Raw genomic sequence first — 22443 nt, 5'->3', positions numbered from 1 at the left:
ATGCCCAATTTTATATTCTAGAACAGTGTTTCTCAAACTTGGCGACTTTAAGTCCTGTGGACTTCAACTCCCAGAATTCCCCAGCCAGCATAGGATTCTGGGAGTTGAAGTCCACAGGACTTAAAGTCGCCAAGTTTGAGAAACACTGTTCTAGAACCTAAATATGGAAAATAGGCAGTGGAGGAAGGAAGATCATTGTGTTATAAAGACTTGGGTTTTTTATGATCTGTCTGTCTTCTGCAGGTCCAGGATGTGGTGAAATGCCAGATTGGGGTGTGTAAAAGTGATGAAAATGAGAATTCACCCGATTCGTGCAAGAACGGGCAAGTCCAGATCATGGTGAGTGAGTGTGGGCTGTGTTGTGAGAAGATAAGAGACAAAGTAGAACAGCTGTAGATGCACAAAAGGTCTGAGTCTTGCACTATAGGCTGTGGGGTTAAAACAGGATTGTGTGCCTTGAACAGCGAGGATTGAATTCTTCAGGATGGCCTGCTACTTCTAAACATTACCAAATTTCTTTTAACAAACAGGAAGAGATGACAATATGCTGTTGTAATATCCTATCAATGCATAATTGGGGAATTGTATGAATTGTATTTCATTTGAATTCCATTTAAATGTGGATAAAAACATCCTCATATTCTGGTGAGAGAGAAGTTCTTTGAGGATGGGCTCCAGCACAAGTCCGAAAGCTTGGCGGACTAAAGTTTTGTCCCAGTGACCAACCCAGATAAGTTCCTGCAACGTATGTAATTGTCCAGCCCCATCAAAGGCTGAGGACGGTCCTTAGGGTGGAAGAAAAGTGCCTATTTTTCTCTTGAAGCCCTTCAAAGCCAGCACTTTTGGACTTGCTTTGATTTCTCCCTAGTTCTCCCCATATCCACGTTTCATCCATGTGAGGAGAATGGGCAGACATGAATGTCTCAGTCTCCCACCAACTCCTGGTGGCTCACAGAACCCTGGATGCTAAGCATAAAAAGAATGTGGATCTTTAAGAATTGTGCACTGAAGTGTGAAACCTTCTACAGACCTTCAACCTATACACATACTGCGGTTACAACTGAGCTGATGTGGGGATTACTGAACATTTCTGTTATGATCAAGCAATTTTCCTAACCTTCAAAGAATTGCAGGTGTCTTCTCTTATTTTTACGTGTGCTCTCAAAGGTAGAGCTGACAGCAAAGGGAAAGAGATGACATTTAGATTTTGACCTAGACAATGACTGGGGTCTTCATGTTAAGTGAAGCCAGTTGCAATGGTTTATAGTCTATGATTTATTTCTTAATGCATATGTAAACCCAGCCGATTTATTAAATGAACTGTTGTCCTAAGTTTTTTATGATGCTTAGTTTTGGCTTTATATTTCGGAGAACATAACCATTGCAATTTTGAAAGTATGGATTACAGTTAGAACAGTGTGGAAATCCAGACATTTTGAATATAGTCTACAAACCATGATAAAAAAAGCAATCCCAAATGCAGTATGTGAATCCTGGGAAGAGCTAATAAGATCCTGCTTACTTGAGAGTAAATTAAGAGGTTTCTGCCATTTGTGTGTGTGTTTTTAGCCATGATCTGGTTGGCCTTCCTTATGAGATAGGCTTTGCCATTTTGGCCAGGCACATGTCCACCTTTGAGAGCACTTTGGGTGTTTAAGTATTTAGTCTCTTTTGAAGCCAACTTCAAATGGTGATATTATGTTTGCTTGGCTGAACCCCCAATAGCTGAGTTAATAGTTGATGACTGATCAGCACGAAACTGGCATAAAGTGCTCTCAAAGGTGAACATGTGCACTTTTCAAGTGGGTTTTGTTCCAATAGGACAGAACTTAAAACATGTTGCTTATTCCAATATAGGGATTGACGGAAGTTTATCACAATTCCTTATTTTTTTCATTTTTATCCCAGGAACACACATGTAGATGGGATGGTAATCCCAGCTGAGTGTTCCTTATTTCAACAAATTAGCAAACTAGCAAACAAACAAGCAGAAGGGCTGCAAAACACACTCATTTGCATTAAATTGCTACTTTGTTTGTTTATGACATAGGAATGTTTATTTATTTTCTTAAATCATCCCCCTTCTTCAGCTTTGCTGTAGCTTGGGTGGTGAGCAACATTCAGTGCTGATAATCAACTTGCTCATGTTCTTACATTGAAACCTGGTGATTAAAACTTGTTTTGAATTCCTGTTGTTCATTAGGACACAATATTTAAAACAACAAAGAAAGGAAATTTTTGTTTGGTTCCAAGCTTTCGGGCAAAGCAAATATACAAGGTGCTAGATGAAAAAAGCTTCAAACACTCAGAACAGCAATTCCAAACTCAGGATATTTTGTGCACCCTTATTTTTCCTTATCTCCAAAATAATTTAATCAATATGGAAAGTCCAAAATAAGCAATATAACTGAATTTTGTTTGCTGTCCATGATGCATTCATTTCTCCACTCCCACCTTCTCTTCTCTTCTCCTCTTCTCTCCTCTCCTCTTCTTTTGTCTTCTCTTTTCTTCTCCCTTTCTCCCCCTCTTCCTGTGTTTTTATAGACAGATTTTGAAAAGGATGTTGACCTGGCGTGTCAGACAGGTGAGGGAATCTCTTCTTTCCTGTGTGAGAAAAAGAGGGTTTGACTGTGAAATGATCTTACTTCACAGTGGAGAAAGGACTCTTACTCCTTTCCCAGGGTGTAACGAAATTCAAGGTCTTTTAGGATTGCTGAAGGTTAGGAGGTCAGGATTTGATGGGTTTGATGGTGCAAAAAGAAGGAAGTGGGTTGCAAGAGAAGGAAGTTTTCAGTGCTAGGCCCAGCCAGCTTAAATCTAATGGAATGACCAGGTCAGGCTATGCTCTGTACACAAGTGCCGGTATTATTACTATCCAGTCCAATTTCTCTTTCCTTTCCCCATTATCTTCCACACCATCAATTCAGGCTGAAACTAACAGCTGTATTATGCTGAAACCAGTTCTACAATTTGTCCAATTTTTATATTCCCCTTCCGTTTTATCCCCTTATGTTTAAGATTACTTTCAAATTTCACTAAGCTGGTTTCCAGCTGATTGTATGGTTGGAAGAATCGGAAGAAGCTATCAAAAAAAGAGGAATTGTTTTCTGTGACTTCCCTCTGCCATTTTTCTGACTGCCTGCTCTTTTCCAATTGGAACAGATCCCGGCAGAGAGGTGTCTAATTTGGGGAGTGGGGAGTCAAAATCTACAAAATGGAGGATACAATGTCACAATGGAAATCTTGTCCCTTTTGTAGATCCAGATGTGTTCCTCTCACACAAGATAGTGTACATCATCTTGCAGATGGTTTATTCTGGGAAGAAGGTACTTCATGCAGGTGGGATGGTGCAATGAAAGACAAGAGGGTCAGGCACAGGGGTGGGTTGCTCCTGGCATTACTGCCAGTTTGGTTCGCTCACATGCACATTTGCACAAAAATAGGTCTGTGCATGCACAAAACGTTAAAAAGGGGGGGGGGGATTAAATTTGTGCAATTACAATTGTTCTGCACATGCATAGAACCTAAAAACAAGATGGCGGCCCCGTAGGAGAACCGGATTGGGGGCGTGGCAGGCCTGGGTTGCTGCCGGTTCCAGTGACCCAGGCTGCCAAATCACTACCGGTTCGGCTGAATCGGACCGAACTGGTAGGAAGCCACCTCTGGTCAGGCACAACCCTTAACTCTCCTAAGTGCAAGGGTTACCAAAATTCTCATCTATTTTGTTTTGGAAGGAGGTTTGAAAGCAAAGTCTCTTTCGTCAAATAGAAGGAGAATTGGTAGAGGGGGGAAGCAGTTCCCCCCCCCCTTTGCTAGCACTCTTAATATTGAACTCAGAAGAACTTAATAGCTTCCCACAGCTACAGGTTTCAGGGTTCTCCACTTCCTTCCTTAAACAATCAAGTTTCCAGTCTCAGAAAAATCCATTTCTCTGCACCCAGGGCACTGTGATCTAGGTTAGGTGCAACAGGCACACTTCTATCTCCACTAGACAAGTTTAAAAATAGAAAGAATCCCTGTTAAGTAGTTGCTCCTTCTCCAAACCCTTTGACAAATTGCCAACGCACAGGGAGTTCTGCTTCATAATCTGTCTAACCCTCCTCTCCTCTCCCAGTCCTCTTTAAAGAGGTTAACACGTGCAACCCAGCTACCATCACCAGCACATTGTCGCGCATCTCCCTGGACGGTGATGAGGATCCAAAACTCAACACCAGCTCCGAAGGTGGCCTGGGTTTCTCCACCCTCCCTGGGAACATCCCGCCCACTTCCATCCTGGTCCAGATGCCACAAATGACCCACAACGTGGTGAAAGGGCTGAAGGAGCTCAGCGACCCCCCTGCCAAGAAGGACGTCAACGTGGATGTGGCCCGCGGGCCAGTCTACCTGTGCAGTGACAGCAACCTGCGGCAACTGGACTACAGTTGGCTGCGTTCGCAGGAGCCTTCCCTTGAGAGCAATTACATGGTGCTTCCCCGGAGGACAGTGAGCCTTAAGCCTTTCACCAGGGAAGAAGGGAAACTCAACATCAAGTTGGACGAACCTCCAGGCCTGCCTCAGGGCCGGCAATCAGTGGAGGCTGAGGCTTACCCCAGCTTTGCCTCCATGGACCACATCAACGTGAACTTGAACCAGCCCTATGGGACAGTCAAGCACCCCTACGGCCTTCAATTCAAGCAACACCCCACGGTGCGGCAGATCCTGGCCTCAGAGTTGTCAGAGCGAAGCCGCAGCATGCCGCGCACCGTGCCTGGCTCGGCCATGAAAGTGGGCTCCCTGGAGGTAAGAGGCTTCACACAGGCTTCTTTGATGTCGAATTGAACGGCAGCTGATCTCTGGCCTGAGCAGAGCTTCCGGCTCAGGAGTTGGCTTGTGCAAGCAGGGGTTCATAAGTGTCCAGGTAGAGCAGTGGTTCTCAACCTTCCCAATGCCGGGACCCTTTAATACAGTTCCTCATGTTGTGGTGACCCCCAACCATAAAATTGGTGTCTCGGTTCCTAAGACCATCTAAAATACGTGTTTTCCGATGGTCTAAGGCGACCCCTGTGAAAGGGGTCCCGACCCACAGGTTGAGAACCACTGAGATAGAGGGTAAAGATTAGAGGTTAGTTCTTGGCTGGTGGTCATAACGGAGCCTGCCCATCACAATCGTTGAGTTGGGATGGGCATAAAATTGATTGATTGTATGACCCTTTTTGCAGGAGTCATTAAGCAAATGCCTGGTTCTTAAACATGCCAGCAGTTCGGAATGGGTGTGGTCTTGCTAAAATTCAGAAGCAAAACCATCACAAAATGTAATCATATGATCACCGAATGCTGCAAATGGCCAAAAATTCAGCCCAGTTGCCAAGTGGCTGAACATCAGTCATGTGACCTCAAGGGAGGTGACCATTGGTACTTTGAATCTGGGTGGTATGTAGCTTCAAAAGGTTGCTAAGTAACCAGTTACAGGTCAAGGACTATGTGTAACCAACTGTGGAAGGCAGAAAGGACTGCAGAATCCCGATTAGACTATTCTTTGAACTGTTAAATACTTTTGCATACTTGCTGGGAGGTAAGTCCAGCTGAGTTTAAATAGTTTTATTTCTGTTTAGAAGCATTTTGAATTCTTGACTTTTGCCTTGTCCTGAATCCTGGATGAGGAGTTGCCACAGAAGTGTTTTTACTGGGATACCATCATATTTTCCAATGCTTCCTAGCTTTTTTCTGTAACTGGTGCAGGATCCAAAGATGGTAGAGGACAGCTGAAACGTCTTCCTGTTTCCTTCCCTGGATGTTCCATTATCTATGATTTTATCTTGACTTAAGATACTGGGGAGGAAAAGGACTATAAGCTATTTCTGTTGTAACAAGGAAGTGCCGTTTAGAACAATCTTACAGCCTTGAAACATAATGTTTCAAGAAAACATTGAAAAGAAAAGAATGGCATGTTTGATGGTATTGTCTTCAGAACTGTTGTCAGTGCCTAGAAAATGCATCTCATGGGAAAAAAATGTTTCTGGTCTAGACATTTCCCAATGTCAAGTTTTCAATTTGCAAAGTTTTTTCCATATATTTTATGTAAAGTAGTATAGGTTACAAGAGTTTTTCATCGATTGCATATGTGGGTTTTGAAAACACTATACGTAAATGCATTTGATGTGCACAGGTGACCATGTGAGGAGAGGTGGCAGTTGCAACATGTAGATCTGCATAAAGAAATTTACAAAAAAGGTGTCTTCATGTATAGAAGTTGATATTTGAGACCAAGGGGATGCTTGCATACAAGGTGGTATATGTGCACACCTTTGGAATCATTTGTCTAATTAAAAATGCTTTGACTAGATAAAGTTGAACAGATTCGCTGCAACTCAAACCTATCCTGGGATTGCTAATGGCTTTCTCCCCAAAGGGTGTAAAAGAGCTGTGGTGAAGGTCCACATTACTGTTTCTTAAGCTTGGCTACTTTAAGCTGTAGACTTGTCAGGCATAATCCTAGAGACGACGGAGTGAAATCCAAATGAATCCAGATCTTTATTTGCTTACCTCTAATAGACAGAATCTTGCCAGACTAAAGCTATTACCTCCTAATCTAATAGATATACTGGGAGATTCTAGGCTGTGGCTACCCTGAACGTTTTCCTTCCTCCACCATCCAGTTCAGGACTGTGCTGCCTTTTGTTTTGAGGCCCTCTCTGGAATGTGTTGCCTCCTCCCTGGGTAACTGTAGTCTCCTTGTCGGAATTCTCCTCCACTCCTTCTCCAGTTGCGGATTCCACCACAGGAAATGGACTCCCAAAATTTCCCAGACAGCTTTTTCCACCATGGGTAGAAAAGGATTTCACAGAGTCATAGACCTCAGTGATCCCCATGGGTTGACCAGCCAAATCTCATTTTGAAATCTGCAACCAAGGGGAATCTACCACAATTTCAGCAGCCTGGTCCAGCATGCATTTTACTACCCTGACAGTTCATCTCCTATTCAATTTGAAATTTCTTCTTTTAATTTCAACCATTTGGCCTTTGTCCTCCTCTCACTTTTGTTGGGGGAAAAAAAAACCCTGACCCTTCTTGCATGTGACAATCTATTAGCTGCTTAGTCACCATCACAATATTTCCCTTTGGTCTTCCTTTTTTCAAGTTGAAAACTTGAACCCTTCTTTGTCTGCTGGGAATTCCAGATCAGCATGGCGACTCTTCTCTGAGCTTACTCCAAATTCTCTGTGCCCTTTTTAACAAGGAATGCCCAGAGCTAGAGAGAGCACCCCACGTATGGACTGATCAGTGTAGAGTTACCATAGAACTGAATGCCATCCTTGCTTATCAGGTCTCCGAGAATCGAGAAAAACACAAGGAAATTTTTTATTGTCCCACCATTTTGAACCAGGAACTTGTAATATAAACCCAAAGTAAGTTTAATATGTTCTACTAAGTTATAGTTGAGCATGAAGTATTGGCCATTACTCCTGAGTATTCCTCAGTGAAGGGAGAGCTTGCAAGCCTCCCTCTCAGGCCGCAAGGATCATGAAAGACAGGTGGAAATAGAATAGAATGGAATGGAATCAAATAATAGAATAGAATAGAATGAGTAGAGTAGAGTAGAGTAGAGTAGAATGGAAAATAGAATGGAATGGAATGGAATAGAATAGAAAATCGAATTGAATAGAAAATTGAATTGAATGGAATGGAATAGGAATGGGAAATAATAGAATGGGAATGGAATGGAATGGAATAGAATAGAGAATGGAAGAGAAAGGAATGGAATGGAATAGAATAGAATAGAATAGAATAGAATAGAATAGAATAGAATAGAGAATGGAATGGAATAGAATAGAATAGAATAGGAGAATTGAATAGAGAATGGAAGGGAATGGAAGGGAAGGGAATAGAATAGAATAACAGAGTTGGAAGGGAACTTGGAGGTCTTCTAGTCCAACCCCCTGCTTAGGCAGGAAACCTTACACCACTTCAGACAAATGGATATCCAACATCTTCTTAAAAACCTCCAGTGTTGGAGCATTCAAAACATCTGGAGGCAAGTGGTTCAACTGAACAACTTACTTCTTACTTCTGAACAAATTACTTCTGAGCAGTTTCCATGACTGTTCCTCACAAGCAAACAGAAATCTTGCCAAGCTAAAACAACTGCAGGTAGTCCTCAACTTACAGCAGTACATTTAGTGACCGTTCAAATGCACAACTGCACTGAAAAAGTGACTTATGACCATTTATCGCCCTTATGATCCTTGTGGCTTCCCCATGGCCACGTGGTCAATACTCAGATATTTGGCAACTGACTCGTATTTATGACAATGGCAGGGCCCTGGAGTCACATGATTACCTTCTGACAAGCAAAGTCAATGGAGAAGCCAGATTCACTTAACAACTGTGTTACTAACTTATACAATTCATTTAACAGCTATATCAAGAAAAAGTCGTAAAATGGTCTCACTTAGCAACAGACACTTTTGGTTTAATTGGGTTCGCAAGCTGAGGACTACCTGCATTTGTATCACTATAAATATACCCTGGGAATAATTAGGGAAGAACCTTTAAAATGCTCTTCCTTTTTTTTAAAAAAAAGTTTTTATTAAACATTTTTACCTTTAAAACAGAAAAAAAAACCACACACACACACACAAAAGAAAAAACAAGATAAACATAACAATATAGAATAGTTATACAGCCTTCTGTATCAGCATTCATCTTTAGCCTTCGTAGTTCCCCATAAAATGCTCTTCCACCTGACCAAACTTTCTATGTTTTGCTGCCTCTTTGCCCTTTGGAATGCAGCCCCTCCCTCTTGGGAATCCAAACTACTTTCCACCCCATGAATACCTCCCATGACGGTCTTAGCCGTTTTCAACTTCTGCACTAAATCTGATTGGACAATCTCAGCCAGAGTTAAAATGGATTGTCCAACCAGTTTGAGCCTGTACCGTGACTGTGTCTGTTTCCCCTGCAGAAACTGTTGCCTGCAGCAAGTGGTCTCACTTTGAATTCAAGGGCATGGGGTGTTTCTCATGCAAAAAGCAGAGCTCGCTCAAGAAACATAAAAGCAGTCCTTTGCCTATGTATTTCAGAAGGCTTTTCCCTGCATCCTTAGACAACATGGATCCCTAATTTGATATAATCTGCATTTAACCCTCCACTTTTTCCTTCGATGTTTAGTGAATATTCTGTGAGCTAAGGGCTTCCTTGCTCCCTCTTTTTTGCTGAAGAGTTTCTCTGTTTGATACTGCCATGGAAGCCACAGATTTTGCATTTTCATTCTCATTTTTTATGGAGGAGAAAAAATAGTATCTTCAGACAAACCTGGCTGTAGGGATAACCTTTTTTTTTGAAGGGGGGAGATTCCAAAACAGCAGCTTGCAGCAGGGTAGAGGTAGGGAAGAACACCACAATTGAGGTATGGCAATGGGGCTGAGCTTCAAGTTGGCAGTGGGACCGTGATGAACAGACCAGGAGAAGAAAGGGTTTGCCCCCTTCTGGATTCTATTCTCATAGTCCTGGACTTCAGGAAAGGATGGCATTCATTTATTATCTCTTCTACATGGAAGACACTAAAATGGGGGAGTTGTGCTGAAATGCAGTCAACTCCCTACCTTTGAGGTCAAATGCTAAAACTCGATTTCTTCCCTTTCATTTGCTCTTCCAATGTTGGGGTACATTGAAAGAAAGAACTCATCCAAGTGATATGAGCCTCTCAGAACTGGAGGCCCATTGAAAAGCTGTCATCTAAGAGCCTGTTAGAAGATGCAGCTAGAATAGTACCCTGTTTCCCTGAAAATAAGACCTCTCTGGATAATAAGCCCAATCGGGCTTTTGAGAGCATGTGCTAAAATAAGCCCTACCCTGAAAATAACACCTCCCAAAAAATATTGCAACACAGCAGCAGCCATGAGGTGACCCGGCTCGCTGCCTCCTGCACCTCAAAAATAATAAGACCTCCCAAAAATAAGGCCAAGGACTTATTTCAGGGGTCAGAAGAAAATAAGACCTTGTCTTATTTTCAGGGAAATATGGTAGATTTTCTTAGTGCAAACAGCTTTGGTTAACCCAATCTGTAGCCACAAACATTTGGCCAAAGGAAAGGGCCACCAAAGTGTATTAGGGTTGACCCTGTTCTCTCCTCCTGTGATGCTTTGGAGATAAATTTCTCCTGCTGCTTCTTCTAACCCCCTTCCCTCACTTCCATCTCTCTGTGTTCTGATGATTTCTTGGGTGCCTTCCAACCATCTGCTCTCCAAAACTCCGTCTAAGAATTAGACAAAGTAATGAAGGCTTTTCTTTTTTCCCTCCTCCCCACTTTGTGGTATGCTTACTTCATGCCTCCCTCCCCAGAGGAAAAGACTACGGTACTCTGACCTGGATTTTGAGGTGAGTGCCAAGCCGGTGTGTAATTAAGTGACACCTTTTGTGATATTAGAAATTCCCGCTTTGTGTCCTGTCTAACTGCTGGCCAGTTGTCTAGATTCTGTAATGATACCCGTGGGACGAGGTCTGTCCAGTTGACTTTGTTCTGATGGGATCTGAATTTGGGGGACAATGGTCTAGGTGGGAGCCCTGTCTTTATACCCTTGGTGTGGAGGATGGGCTGGAGCGGTAGGTGCCCAGAACTGGTGGCACAGTAGTTAGGATGCAGTATTGCAGGCTAACTCTGCCCACTGTCTGGCATTTGATTCTGAAGGGCTCGAGGTTAATTTAGTGTTTCATCCTCTGAGGTCAATAAAATGAGGACCCACATTTTTGGGGACACTGTAAAGCACTATGGAGTGGTATATGTCTAAATCAGAGGTCTTCAAACTTGGCAACTTTAAGATTTATGGACATCAATTCCCAAAATTCTCCAGCCAGCATGGCTGACTGGAGAATTCTGGGAGTTGAATTCCACAAGTCTTAAAGTTGCCAAGTTTGGGGACCTCTGATCTAAGTGTTTATTGCTATTGTAAAATATTTACTCCTATCTAAGATTTAATTATCTCTTGGACAACCATGAGCATGTCTGAGGTTATCATCAAGCCAATGAGAATTTTCTTCCATGAGTAAACCCTCACACAGAGAACTTAGGAGTCTCTTAACTTTCCTTCTCCAGTAGGGAAGGGGATCAATTAAGACAATCGGTCTTGGAGTTTTAGGAAATCTGTTGGCTTCTGGGATGTTCTGGACGAATTTCCAGAATCAGTGAACCTCTACTGATTTACTGAATGGAAAGAGAACAAGTCACTGATAACAGTCATCATGAAGTCCTCTCACTGGGACAGTGAAGTCAAATAGCTTTGCTTTTACAAGAAACCCCTAGATTTCGTAGATACTGTAAGAGTCATTCACGCTTATTACTCAGTGGTGAAGGTTGCAGAGAAAGCTTTCTGTACAATCTCCACTGCATCCTCAAGAAGCTGTCCAGCAGAGCACTTTAAAGTGATTAAGGGTTTGTTGCCATTTGTTTTGGAAAATCTGATTTCGGAACCTTCAGGGATCTGCTGTGACAGATTTGTGAGACATTTAGAGCATAAAAATCACTTGTCTTTATATTACCATGAACTCTGGATTTGATGCAATACGTATTAAGATGTTGTGGTTATACTATGAGATCACTTTCCATTTCCAAGACTCAAGGAGACTCCATGAGACTCTTGAGGAACCATATGCCCTCCTAACTCCTGCCCATTATTTGAGGTACCCAAAGGGGGATGACTCGATAAATCCAGAGAGGGGTGAATAAATCTTTGTGTGATGGAATAAAAGGGTCAAAAGAATTACTTCTGAAGAAGCTCTTCCTAGAACCACAATATCTCATCCAAAAATACTTAGGCACAATCTATTTTTTTTCCAATTAAGGGAAGATGATCTATGTTGCTGCAGACATTCTTAGAGGATGCTGATTATCTCAAAGCCTTTTGGCCTGGTTTGAAGAAAGAATTATCAGGCATGGTAGATGACCTCCTGTGGAAGAGAGAAAGAGGGACTCTCTTCCTCCTGGTTGGTCTTTCAGTGTCTTTTGATAATATCAATTCATATCCTCCTGGAGCATTTCTGTGAGTTGGGGTTGGGTCCTTAGATTCCAGTGATTCCAGTAGGACTTTCAGGGAAAATTCCAAAGAATTATACTGCCTTAGCTATGCTGAGCGGTGTCCACAATGGTACTTAGCATCTGTACAAAACCATTGGATGTAGTCATAGTTCAGGGATGAAGTATCATCAATATGCCGACATATGTCAATATCTTCAGAAATTGATAATGATGCCTAACTCACAGGATTCAAAGTGGTTTGCAATACAACAAAGAAAAATATGTTGGGAAAAAAACCCTAGTTCTAAGGCAATTGTGAAGTCCATTAGCAGTATTAGCTGCCCGTTCCCTTCCCCTGGAAACAATTCAGCCTAGAAACTTAATCCAGACCAGATGGAAATCAAGGCTGTGGGGAGAATCCAAAAATTAGGAAATTTGCTTCAACTAAAGAGGAGGTAATCCCTCCTGAAAGAGCAGTTATGTTACTTGAGGGTTATCCTAGATTATCGCTGTCATTGGAGTTTAAAGAAATTTATCATGCATCACATAAGCTACTGTATGTCTTGCAGGGGTGGGTTCCTGCCAGTTCTAAGCTCTTCTATAGAAGAGGTTCCACAAATCTACCGTGCCGTTTAGAACCGGTTCCAGCTCCCTCCCCCCGCCCGTCCGCACATCATCAAGATGAAGAGCGAGAGGAGGAATTCTGGGAGTGGAAGTCCACAAGTCTTAAAGCTGTCAAGTTTGAACACCCCTGGGTTTTTTTTCTAAAGGGTTAGGGGTGCAAGGGTCTTGTAACTTGACAGCTTTAAGACTTGCGTGCTTCAATGTCAGAGATCCTGAGCCAACATGACTGGAGGAGGAATTCTGGGAGTTGAAGTCCACAAGTCTTAAAGTTGTCAAGTTTGAACACCCCTAGGAGTTTTTTTTCAAAAGGGTTAGGGGTGCAAGAGTCTTGACAGCTTTAAGACTTGCGTGCTTCAAATGCCAGAGTTTCTGAGCCAACATTTTGGTTGCTAAGGAAGAGCGTTGTTAAGTGAGTTTCACCACATTTTACAAGTTGGCCACTCCCACTCAGTCACATGACTGCCAAGCCACTCCCACTCACATGGCTGGCAAGCCACTCCCACAAAGCAGGCTACAGAAGAGGTTCTAAAAAATTTGAAACCCATATACCGTAGCTACCAAGTCAGGCTACAGGTCTTAATCTTGGTGTACAAATGACCAGGACATCTGACAGATTGTTTTGATTGCTAAGATCAAATGGGAAAGTCCTCCATTGGCTGCCAAGAACCACAAGCCTCCTCTGAAATGTTCTCCCTCTGGAAGCCCTTGAATTTCACAATGTAAGGGTGAAAGTGAGCTTGGAGAACATCTAGTCCAACTTCCTGCTCAGTAAGGAATACAACTGTAATATCTCCAACTGGTGGCCATCAGGAGATTGTATTTGTTAGCCGTTTTTTTAAAAGTCTGCTTCTTCCTTAAGGCATTCCTGTTGTGTGGTCGTGATTTCATTTTTGTCCTGTTCTTCCTTTATCTTTTAAATTAAATAACTAGCAATGTTTCAATCTGGGGTTTGTTTGTTTTTTGTATTTTAAATTACAAACTGAATTAAGGTCTGTAATAGTGGGTAGCAAGGAAATGAAAAGAATGGAAATCCCTTTTGCCCGTTTATCTTCTGAAATTTCAGGAATTCATGGGGGGAGGTTTTACAAATGCCTACATATTCTTGCCAATTTATTAATCCCAGAACTCTTGGGAAGTTGGGGCGGGGGGGATTGTGTCAATGCAACTGGCATAAAACTGTTACAGACTTGGAGTGCAGAATACCCAGGACTCTGCTGTCAGTCTGTTTTTGACTCAATGTCAGCTGGTTAAGAACAGGAATAGGTGAATTTGTCAAGTTTAATTTTGCTCAGATTCTCATTTCTAGATCTGCTGGAGGGCAGCAGGAGGGAAAAGAAGTCAGGAATCTACATTATAGGGGGCCTTTCTTCTAATGCAGAAATGAGCATGTGCTGTTTTTCTAATATAAGCTTTCCCTTTAATGAATTTCAGTTATTTTTTTTTTGCCAATATAAGCATTTTGGGCTCATTTTCACAAATACCTGCATTTCCTAACATCTGGGTTAGGAAACAGCTTTGCAAAATTCAGAAAAAAACCCATGAATATTAAGAGATGGTTGCATGATAGTTTGCGTCTTGGTTCTGGAAATAAGCATTCACGAAATCTGGAATAAATGCAAACTAAACATTTTTCAGCAAGCCCAGAGAAAGAGCAGCATCCTTCACCTTCAGCTCAGCACTCAATTTTATTTATTTTCTTAAACCGCACCCATCTTGTTTCTTCTCTCCCCCCTTTTCTTCCCTGCAATTGCACTGAGCTGTGGGGAAAACAACATTTTTGACCACATTTCTGGATTGACGCAGGGCAGAATGAAGTATTTGTTTCAACTCCCATTAGCAAAATTTCAAATTGCAACTCAGCCTAAATGCAAAACCTTCAAAACCAGGAAGAGCAAAAGTTGGGTTGATTCCAGAGTTGCTATTCAGCAGATTCTGACCAGTTCTGGAGAACTGGTAGTGGAAATTTTGAGTAGTTTGGAGAACTGATAAATACTACCTCTTAGTGGCTCCACCCCCATCTATTCTCTGCCTCCTGAGTCCCAGCTGATTAGGAGGAATTTGCAGTAACCTTCCCCTGGAGTGGGGAGGGAATGGGCGATTTTACAGTATCCTTCCCCTGGAGTGGAGATGGAATGGGGATTTTGCAATATCCTTCCCCTGGAGTGGGGAGGGAATGGAGATTTTGCAGTATCCTTCCCCTGGAGTGGGGAGGGAATGGGCGATTTTGCAGTATCCTTCCCCTGGAGTGGGGAGGGAATGGGGATTTTACAGTATCCTTCCCCTGGAGTGGAGTGGGAATGGGGACTTTGCAGTATCCTTCCCCTGGAGTGGGGAGGGAATGGGGATTTTACAATATCCTTCCCCTGGAGTGGGGAGGGAATGGAGATTTTGCAGTATCCTTCCCCTGGAGTGGGGAGGAAATGGAGATTTTACAGTATCCTTCCCCTGGAGTGGGGAGGGAATGGGGAATTTTACAGTATCCTTCCCCTGGAGTGGAGATGGAATGGGGATTTTGCAATATCCTTACCCTGGAGTGGGGAGGGAATGGGGGATTTTACAGTATCCTTCTCCTGGAGTGGAGATGGAATGGGGATTTTGCAATATCCTCACCCTGGAGTGGGGAGGGAATGGAGATTTTGCAGTATCCTTCCCCTGGAGTGGAGTGGGAATGGGGACTTTGCAGTATCCTTCCCCTGGAGTGGGGAGGGAATGGGGATTTTACAATATCCTTCCCCTGGAGTGGGGAGGGAATGGAGATTTTGCAGTATCCTTCCCCTGGAGTGGGGAGGAAATGGAGATTTTACAGTATCCTTCCCCTGGAGTGGGGAGGGAATGGGGAATTTTACAGTATCCTTCCCCTGGAGTGGAGACGGAATGGGGATTTTGCAATATCCTTACCCTGGAGTGTGGAGGGAAGGGAGATTTTACAGTATCATTCCCCTGCCAAGCCCACCAAGCCACACTCACCAAGCCACGCCCACAGAACCGATAGTAAAAAAAATTGAATCCCATCACTGGTTGATTCCCAGATACATTCCTCAGTAATCCAGAAAATGAATAAAACTAATTATTGTCCCTGAATACTTCCTAATCTAGCCTGACTGTGAATGTCTCCGGGAATCAGGCATGCCTTTGCACTGTTCCAGGCTGTAGCATCTCAACTCACCTGGACAAAGTAAAATGTTTATGCATGCAAATTCTATGCAACCTTCTTACCAGATTGCCCTGATAAAATCAGGGCCCAAGGACTAAAAAAAGACATGTGAAGTTGCTTTAGTGTAGTTTCCATTATTGTTCTTTACCTATAGACAGAATCTTGCTGGACTAAAGCAATTAGGTGTAACTGAAGATATATTCTGCAAAGTGCTAGGGTGGATTTATTTTAACCCTCTCCCTGCCAACCAAAATTTCCAAGCTCTGCTGTCTCTTTGCCCAGTGGAAAGCAGCCCCTTTCTCCTGGGAATCCAGACTACATTCTACCACAGTGCACCTCGTGATGAGGGCAGTAGGGCAGTGGCTCTTTCATACTTGCATGGGAACTAAGCATTTGGCAATTAGGCTAAAGACTAAAATGAAATGGGTTAGAAGTCAATGGGTAGGAAAAAAATCATTCTCCCCTCCGCTTGCTGGGTGTGGCCACCTTCTAGGCATTTTTTATCCATGTTGTAGGTTTAATTTTGTTCCTCAAAATGCCTTCTGTGCATTTTGACCCATGTTGTAGGTTTAATGTTGTTCTTCACTGCTGCTTTCTGTATCTTATGTTGTTATATGTTACCAGTCTGCTGATCGTTATACTTTATGATGGGTGTTAATGTTGGCAGTGTTCTGGAAGACCTGTTTATTGATTGCTTTGTTGCTTATTTGTTATATTTGTGTGCTTATGAATCCTTTCAAACTCCCTTCAACAAAAAGCACGGAGTACAATAAAACATCCATGGTAAAGAATGTTCACTAAGCTTGATAATAATGCAAAATACAATATCGCCAAAGTAAAATAAAACCAAATGATACCAACCATGGGTACACAATTCCCAATGTACAGGCAGTTTTCAACTTACGGCTACAATTGAGCCCAAAATTTCTGTTGCTAAGCGAGGCATTTGTTAAGTGAATTTTGCCCCGTTTTTGACATGTCCTGCCACTGTGGTTCTGTGAATCACTGCTTGTTGTTGTTAAGTTAGTAACACGGTTGTTAAGTGAATCTGGCTTTCCCATTGACTTTGCTTGTCAGGGGGTCGCAAAACAGAATCACATAACTCTGGGACACTACAACCGTCATAAATAGGAGTCAGTTGCCAAGTATCTGAATTTTGATCATGTGATCGTGGGGATGCTGCAATGGTCATAAGTGTGAAAAACAGTCATAAGTCACTTTTTTCAGTGCTGTTGTAACTCTGAACGGTCACTAAAAGGATATAAATCGAGGACTACCCGTTTGGAGATCAATCCCAAAGGCCCTTTCAAAAAACTTAGTTTTCCAGTTTCTGGAGGACTGTTTCCAAGTTTAAGTTTCTGGTTTCAGCCTATTGCCCAGAGGTGGGCTGCTGCCGGTTTTACTACCGGTCTCAACCTGCCTACCCGCCCATGCTTGCTTCACTCGCAGGCACGCCAGACGGGCGCAGTTCAATGTAAACTGTTCTTTGCGCATGCACAGAGCAATTTACAATGAACTGTGAACTCACAGTCACTAAAAACCAAAATGGTGGCAGCTCAGCAGTGGCGAGGGAACAGGTTTGGGGGCGTGGCAGGCCTGAGTCACTGCCGGTTCTGCGACCCAGGCCTGAATTCCACTACCGGTCCGGCCAAACTGGGCTGAACCGGGAGCAACCCACCTCTGCTATCACCTCACGAAATGGCATGGGCCCCTTTGAATGGCTTGACTAGACCTACTTTTAATCTGTTAAAAGCGCTGCTGCCCCAATCTCATAGATTTCTGAGCGGTTTGTTCACACAACCTGTGAGCTTCAGGTTTACAATCTGAAAAAGGCAGATCCCAAGAGAAACATGGGGAGGGGAGAGAAGAACAAGAACATGCTGAAGCCAATCTTTGATTCTTACAATTGCCAGGTGTAATGCACCTGAAAACTATTCTTCCCTTCTTCCTCCTCCTCCTCCTCATCACAAAAGAAGACAGGAACAGTTCAAGAAGAACATATCCCAAAACCATTGGTCTTTCATCTCAGCCAGTCTAAGAGCCTTGTCTGAGAGAGGAAGCCTGGCCTGATCCCAATGTTGGACGAAAGGGGAAGAAACACATAACAGTTCAAGGATGTGTTTGCCTTCACATTGCAGTCTTCTCACGAAAAGTCAGAAGTTTTGATAGATCTTTAGAGATTCAGATCTCATTTTACCAAAAACTTAGGAAGCTCAAGAGGTTGCAGTGCTCCCAGGGGATGATCTCTTCCTCAAATTCTCGGCAGATTGTTTCTGCTTTCTCCCAAGATACCTTCAGGGCTAGTCAATTGTGTATTTTAATAAAACAAAATTCCCTTTGGAAAATTAGGCAGTCTTTCTAGTTACGGTCCAATTATTTTCTGCTTGTGCAACACCACGGTTGGGAATTCACAACACAATAGTCTTTCAAAGTTGTCCTGGGTTGGTTACTCCCAGAAATAATAAGCAAAGGCTGACATAATCCACGAGGGTCCTTCAAACAATCTGCAATTTACTAACAAAAAACCCTCATCTCCAGCCAACAGCTGGCAAGAGGAAAAAGCTCTCCACCCCAACTCCAGATGTTGTTTGTCTTAAAAAATAAAAAGTGTGACATGAAAGAACATGTAGACTAAGAAAAAGCCATGAATGAACCAATGGTAGGGAAGGAAGGGAAAGGATTAACATTAAGGGACTTGGTTCACTCATGAGTTTACCAAGTTACCATGAAACCTCTATAAGAAAAATGTCTCTGGAGATTCTCAGTCATCCAGGTCATCGTTGTTCCCAAAGTGCTTTTTCAAGAGGCAACTGGACTTCTTTGTTTTTCTTTGAGGATGCTTCACTTCCCATTCAAGAAGCTTCTTCAATTCTGACTGGAGGGTGGGGAATGGACAGAGGGTCATTTGCAATCTTTCAGAGCAGGCTTGTCAAACTGGCGGCCCGCAGGCTGGATGCATCTCATGCAGGCCACACCCATCCCAGTTCTGTAAAAAAAAAAAACATCACCATAGGTCACAATATGTCACGTGACACGATCAAGTTTGACACCCGTATTTTAGAGCGTCATTGAGGCCATCAATATCATTGTAAAGAACAAAGGCCACTCTTTTGAAGACAGCAACGTCCACATTTTGGAGAGAGAGGACCGCTGGTGTGAAAGAGGGGTCAAAGAGGCCATCTATGTCAAAATTGAACAGCCCTCCCTTAACAGAAGGGGAGGGATACGACATCGTCTATCTCCGGTCTACAACACGGTCCTTTCAGCAGTTCCAAGAAGGCTCCACATCCATTTGCACCACTCAGGTGACCCTGAGGACACAGATAAACCTCCAGGTGGCCTCAATGACCCTTTAAAAGAATGCAAATGACCAGCTGTCTGCAAGGAATATAAATCCTTCCATTCCCCACCATCCAGTCAGAGCTGAAGAAGCTTCTTGGATGAGAAGCAAAACATCTTCAAAGAAAATCAAGAAAGTCCAGTTGCCTCTTGAAAAAGCACCTTTGGGACTCTACAAGAAACCAACCAAGCTCAGAAAGCACCAAGGACCCCACAATTCAACTCTAAGCTACAAACATTCTCTTCTATTAGTACTTTGAAGTTGTTTGCCCATCATAAGTGCTCATGCCCATTTTTCGTAGGGATCCTACAGCAGGGAACAGGGAAACATACAATTGGAGCTTTCTTGATACCCTCTTGGAGCTTAGCTCCACCATCACCTTTCTAAGAAAGGGGAAGTTTTGACCGAGTGTCGACATCCAGCAATCTGAACGTCCACTTGCTTAGAAAGTTGATGGCTAAGCTAAGCCTCAAGAAGGTTATCAAGGAAGCTCCTGTACTTGATTCTTCTTTCACTAACCACACATTTTGGGTGAGAAGATATGAGGGACAGAGCTCTTCGAGCCGAAGGTGATCTCTCTTTTCTCTTCTCTCTCCCTCCTTTCGTCTTGGGGATTCTTACCGTCAACCTTTGCAGAAAGTTATGCACACAAAGAAACGCCATTCAGAGCTCTACCACGAGTTGAATCAGAAATTCCACACCTTGGATCGGTATCGTGCTCCAGCCACAAATGCTTCAAAGGTAAGGATGGGAAGACAGGAATAAAAAATCCTCAAGGAGGTAAGGAAGGTGTCTCAAAAGAACTGCAGGCTTAGAAGCAGGTTTGACACCTTTGAAAGAAAGTCTAGGAAGAGAGAACTGGGCTGACGGAGCCCAACCCTTGGCTCACTGCAGGGCTCCAAATGAGAGTATTCCTAATTGTATAGATTTCTTGACCACAGCGCAAGACACATTAGATGCTTAGCCACTATTAATGCAAGAGAAAAATGGCTGACTAGCCTCTTCCTGAACACATCCAAGTTAGGAAACTTCTCATCTTCTCGGTATAGATGGTCCTTGACATAGGCCACAACAGAGACCAGAATGTCCATGGTTAAGCAAAGTAGTTCTTAAATGAGTCGTGCTCTGTGTCAGGCGTGCCTCATTCATTATCCAAGAAAGGAAACCCCCAATTCCATTTGAATAGAGATAAAGGTACTTTTACTGGACATGAAATGAAGACAGCGAAAGTAAAGCAAGATCTGAAGCAAAAAAGCACGAACTTGTACATATCAAACGTTTACACAAATCCCTCCCTCCAGTTACCCCAACCCAATGTCCAATCTCCTACTCCCAAAGGTGTCATGTGGGGCGCATCTTCAGGTGGCCTCATTCAGCTGATATGCAGAGACAGCTGGCCGTGACCAAACCCAAACACGAGCCATCAGCATGTGCAGAAGATGGTGAGAGCAAAACTCCCTTCTTCGAGATATCTCCACCAGCAAGCTTCCCCTCCCAAATGCCTTGAGCCCCCTCCCTCCCTATTACTATGGCAGCCGATAGCAAGCATGCGAGATAGAGGTTGACACTCTGTTGTGTTACCCCTTTTGAAATGGTTGTTAGGCGAATCACTGCAATTATGAAGTGAATCCAGAATTCCCCATTGACTTTGCTTGTTGGAAGCCTGCAAATAATGATCACATGACTATGGGATGCGGCAAGCATCATAAATATATGCTGGTTGTCAAGAGCCCAGATTTCGGTCATGTGACCATGGGGATGCTGCAAAGATTTTTAAGTGTGAGGACTAGTTGCAAGTCACTGTTGCCATTGTAACGTTGAATGGTTCCTAAATGAATGGATGAATGAATATGTTGAGGTCTTCTTTGAACACCTTATATGTGTAGCCCTCAAGGTGGAGGAAATAATGTAATTGATACAAAGCATTCAGTTTAAGAAGGGACACAGTGGCTCAGTGGCTAAAATGCTGAGCTTGTCAATCAGAAAGGTTGCAGTTCAGCAGTTCGAATCCCTAGCGCCGCATAATGGAGTGAGCTCCCATTACTTGTCCCAGCTTCCGCCAACCTAGCAGTTTGAAAGCATGTAAAAATGCAAGTAGAAAAATAGGAACCACCTTTGGTGGGAAGGTAACAGCATTCCGTGTGCCTTCGGCGTTTAGTCATGCCGGCCACATGACCACAGAGACATCTACGGACAGCGCTGGCTCTTCAGTTTTGAAACGGAAATGAGCACCGCCCCCTAGAGTCGGGAACGACTAGCACATATGTGTGAGGGGAACCTTTATCTTTACTAAAGCTCTTCTCTCAGGCCAAGTGTCTAGAATTTACACAACCAGTAGAATAAGTGGTTGGATTTCTTGATTTTTTTAAAAACAAATGAGGGAGTTACTTTGTAAAAGAATGATTTTAAGATGCATTAATCCAAAAAAAGATTATCTTTGAAGTGTCTTGAATATCTCAAGTAGTATATATAGTAAGTGCTGGATTTCAGCATCAATATGCTGGGAGTATAAAATAAAAGAAGGGACAGGTGGTTTTAGCCTGTTCCAGAATGTAGCTTTTTGGTTCAATAACAATAAGTATGCTAATAAAGGAAAAGAAATAAGGTTTGCTAATGTGATATTGAATTATATATCAAATATTACAGTTTATTGATGTATGAAGAACTTGGGATTTATTGGACATGGGCTATAACTAAAAATTAGTTAACTTTGATGGAAAACTCCACCTGATTTTAACAGTTGGATTGATGAATTGTGTTCAGTCTATCACTACGTTCTGGTCACTACAGTACAAAAAAGAAGCTAGGCCTATAGAAAGACTGCAGAGAAGAATAACAAAGTTGATAGGCAATCTGGAGGCTAAATCGTGCAATGAACAGTTAAGGGAACTAAATATGTCTAGTCTAATGAAGAGAAGGACTAGGGATGACATGAGAGCAATCTTTGAGTACTTCAGGGACTGTCACCAGAAGAGGGGTCAACCTATTCTCCAAAGCATCTGAGAACAGGACAAGGAGTAACAGATGGAAGATTCTTAAATAGAGATCCAAATTAGAATTAAGGAAAAAAATCCTGACAATGAGAACAATTAATGAGTGGAACAGCATGCCTCCAGAAATTGTGGATGCTCCATCACTGGGTTTTTTTTTAAGAAGAGACTGTAATTAGTCTGGAATGGTATAGGATCTCCAGCTCAAGGAGGGGATTGGATTAGAATACCTCCAAGGTCCCTTCCAATCTGTTCCTTTATGTTCTTTGAATTTCTATGTCACTGAAATAGAAGAAAGATTAGGTAGGTAGGTAGGTAGGTAGGTAGGTAGGTAGAGAGGTATATA

At 42.8% G+C, this 22443-nt stretch overlaps 1 protein-coding gene across 5 annotated transcripts in view; it reads left to right on the top strand.

The window, feature by feature from the left end:
• The window catches only part of ADGRB2 (adhesion G protein-coupled receptor B2), a 335460-nt gene that overhangs the window by 308302 nt on the left and 4715 nt on the right, over positions 1-22443 (top strand). For 3 of the 5 annotated variants that reach the window (XM_081961837.1, XM_081961838.1, XM_081961835.1), the window contains exons 24-28: positions 244-339; positions 2545-2584; positions 4115-4779; positions 10321-10356; positions 19744-19848. In XM_081961837.1, the coding sequence (XP_081817963.1) occupies positions 244-339; positions 2545-2584; positions 4115-4779; positions 10321-10356; positions 19744-19848 (942 nt within the window). The remainder of the gene's footprint in view (positions 1-243; positions 340-2544; positions 2585-4114; positions 4780-10320; positions 10357-19743; positions 19849-22443) is intronic. The other 2 variants (XM_081961836.1, XM_081961839.1) reach the window with 2 other exon arrangements.

The sequence above is a fragment of the Natrix helvetica genome (assembly GCF_964273705.1).
Source record: "Natrix helvetica genome assembly, chromosome: 9".
Lineage (NCBI taxonomy): Eukaryota > Metazoa > Chordata > Lepidosauria > Squamata > Natricidae > Natrix > Natrix helvetica.
Note: the sequence above shows the minus strand (reverse complement) of the source record. Positions and strands in the feature narration are given on the sequence as shown.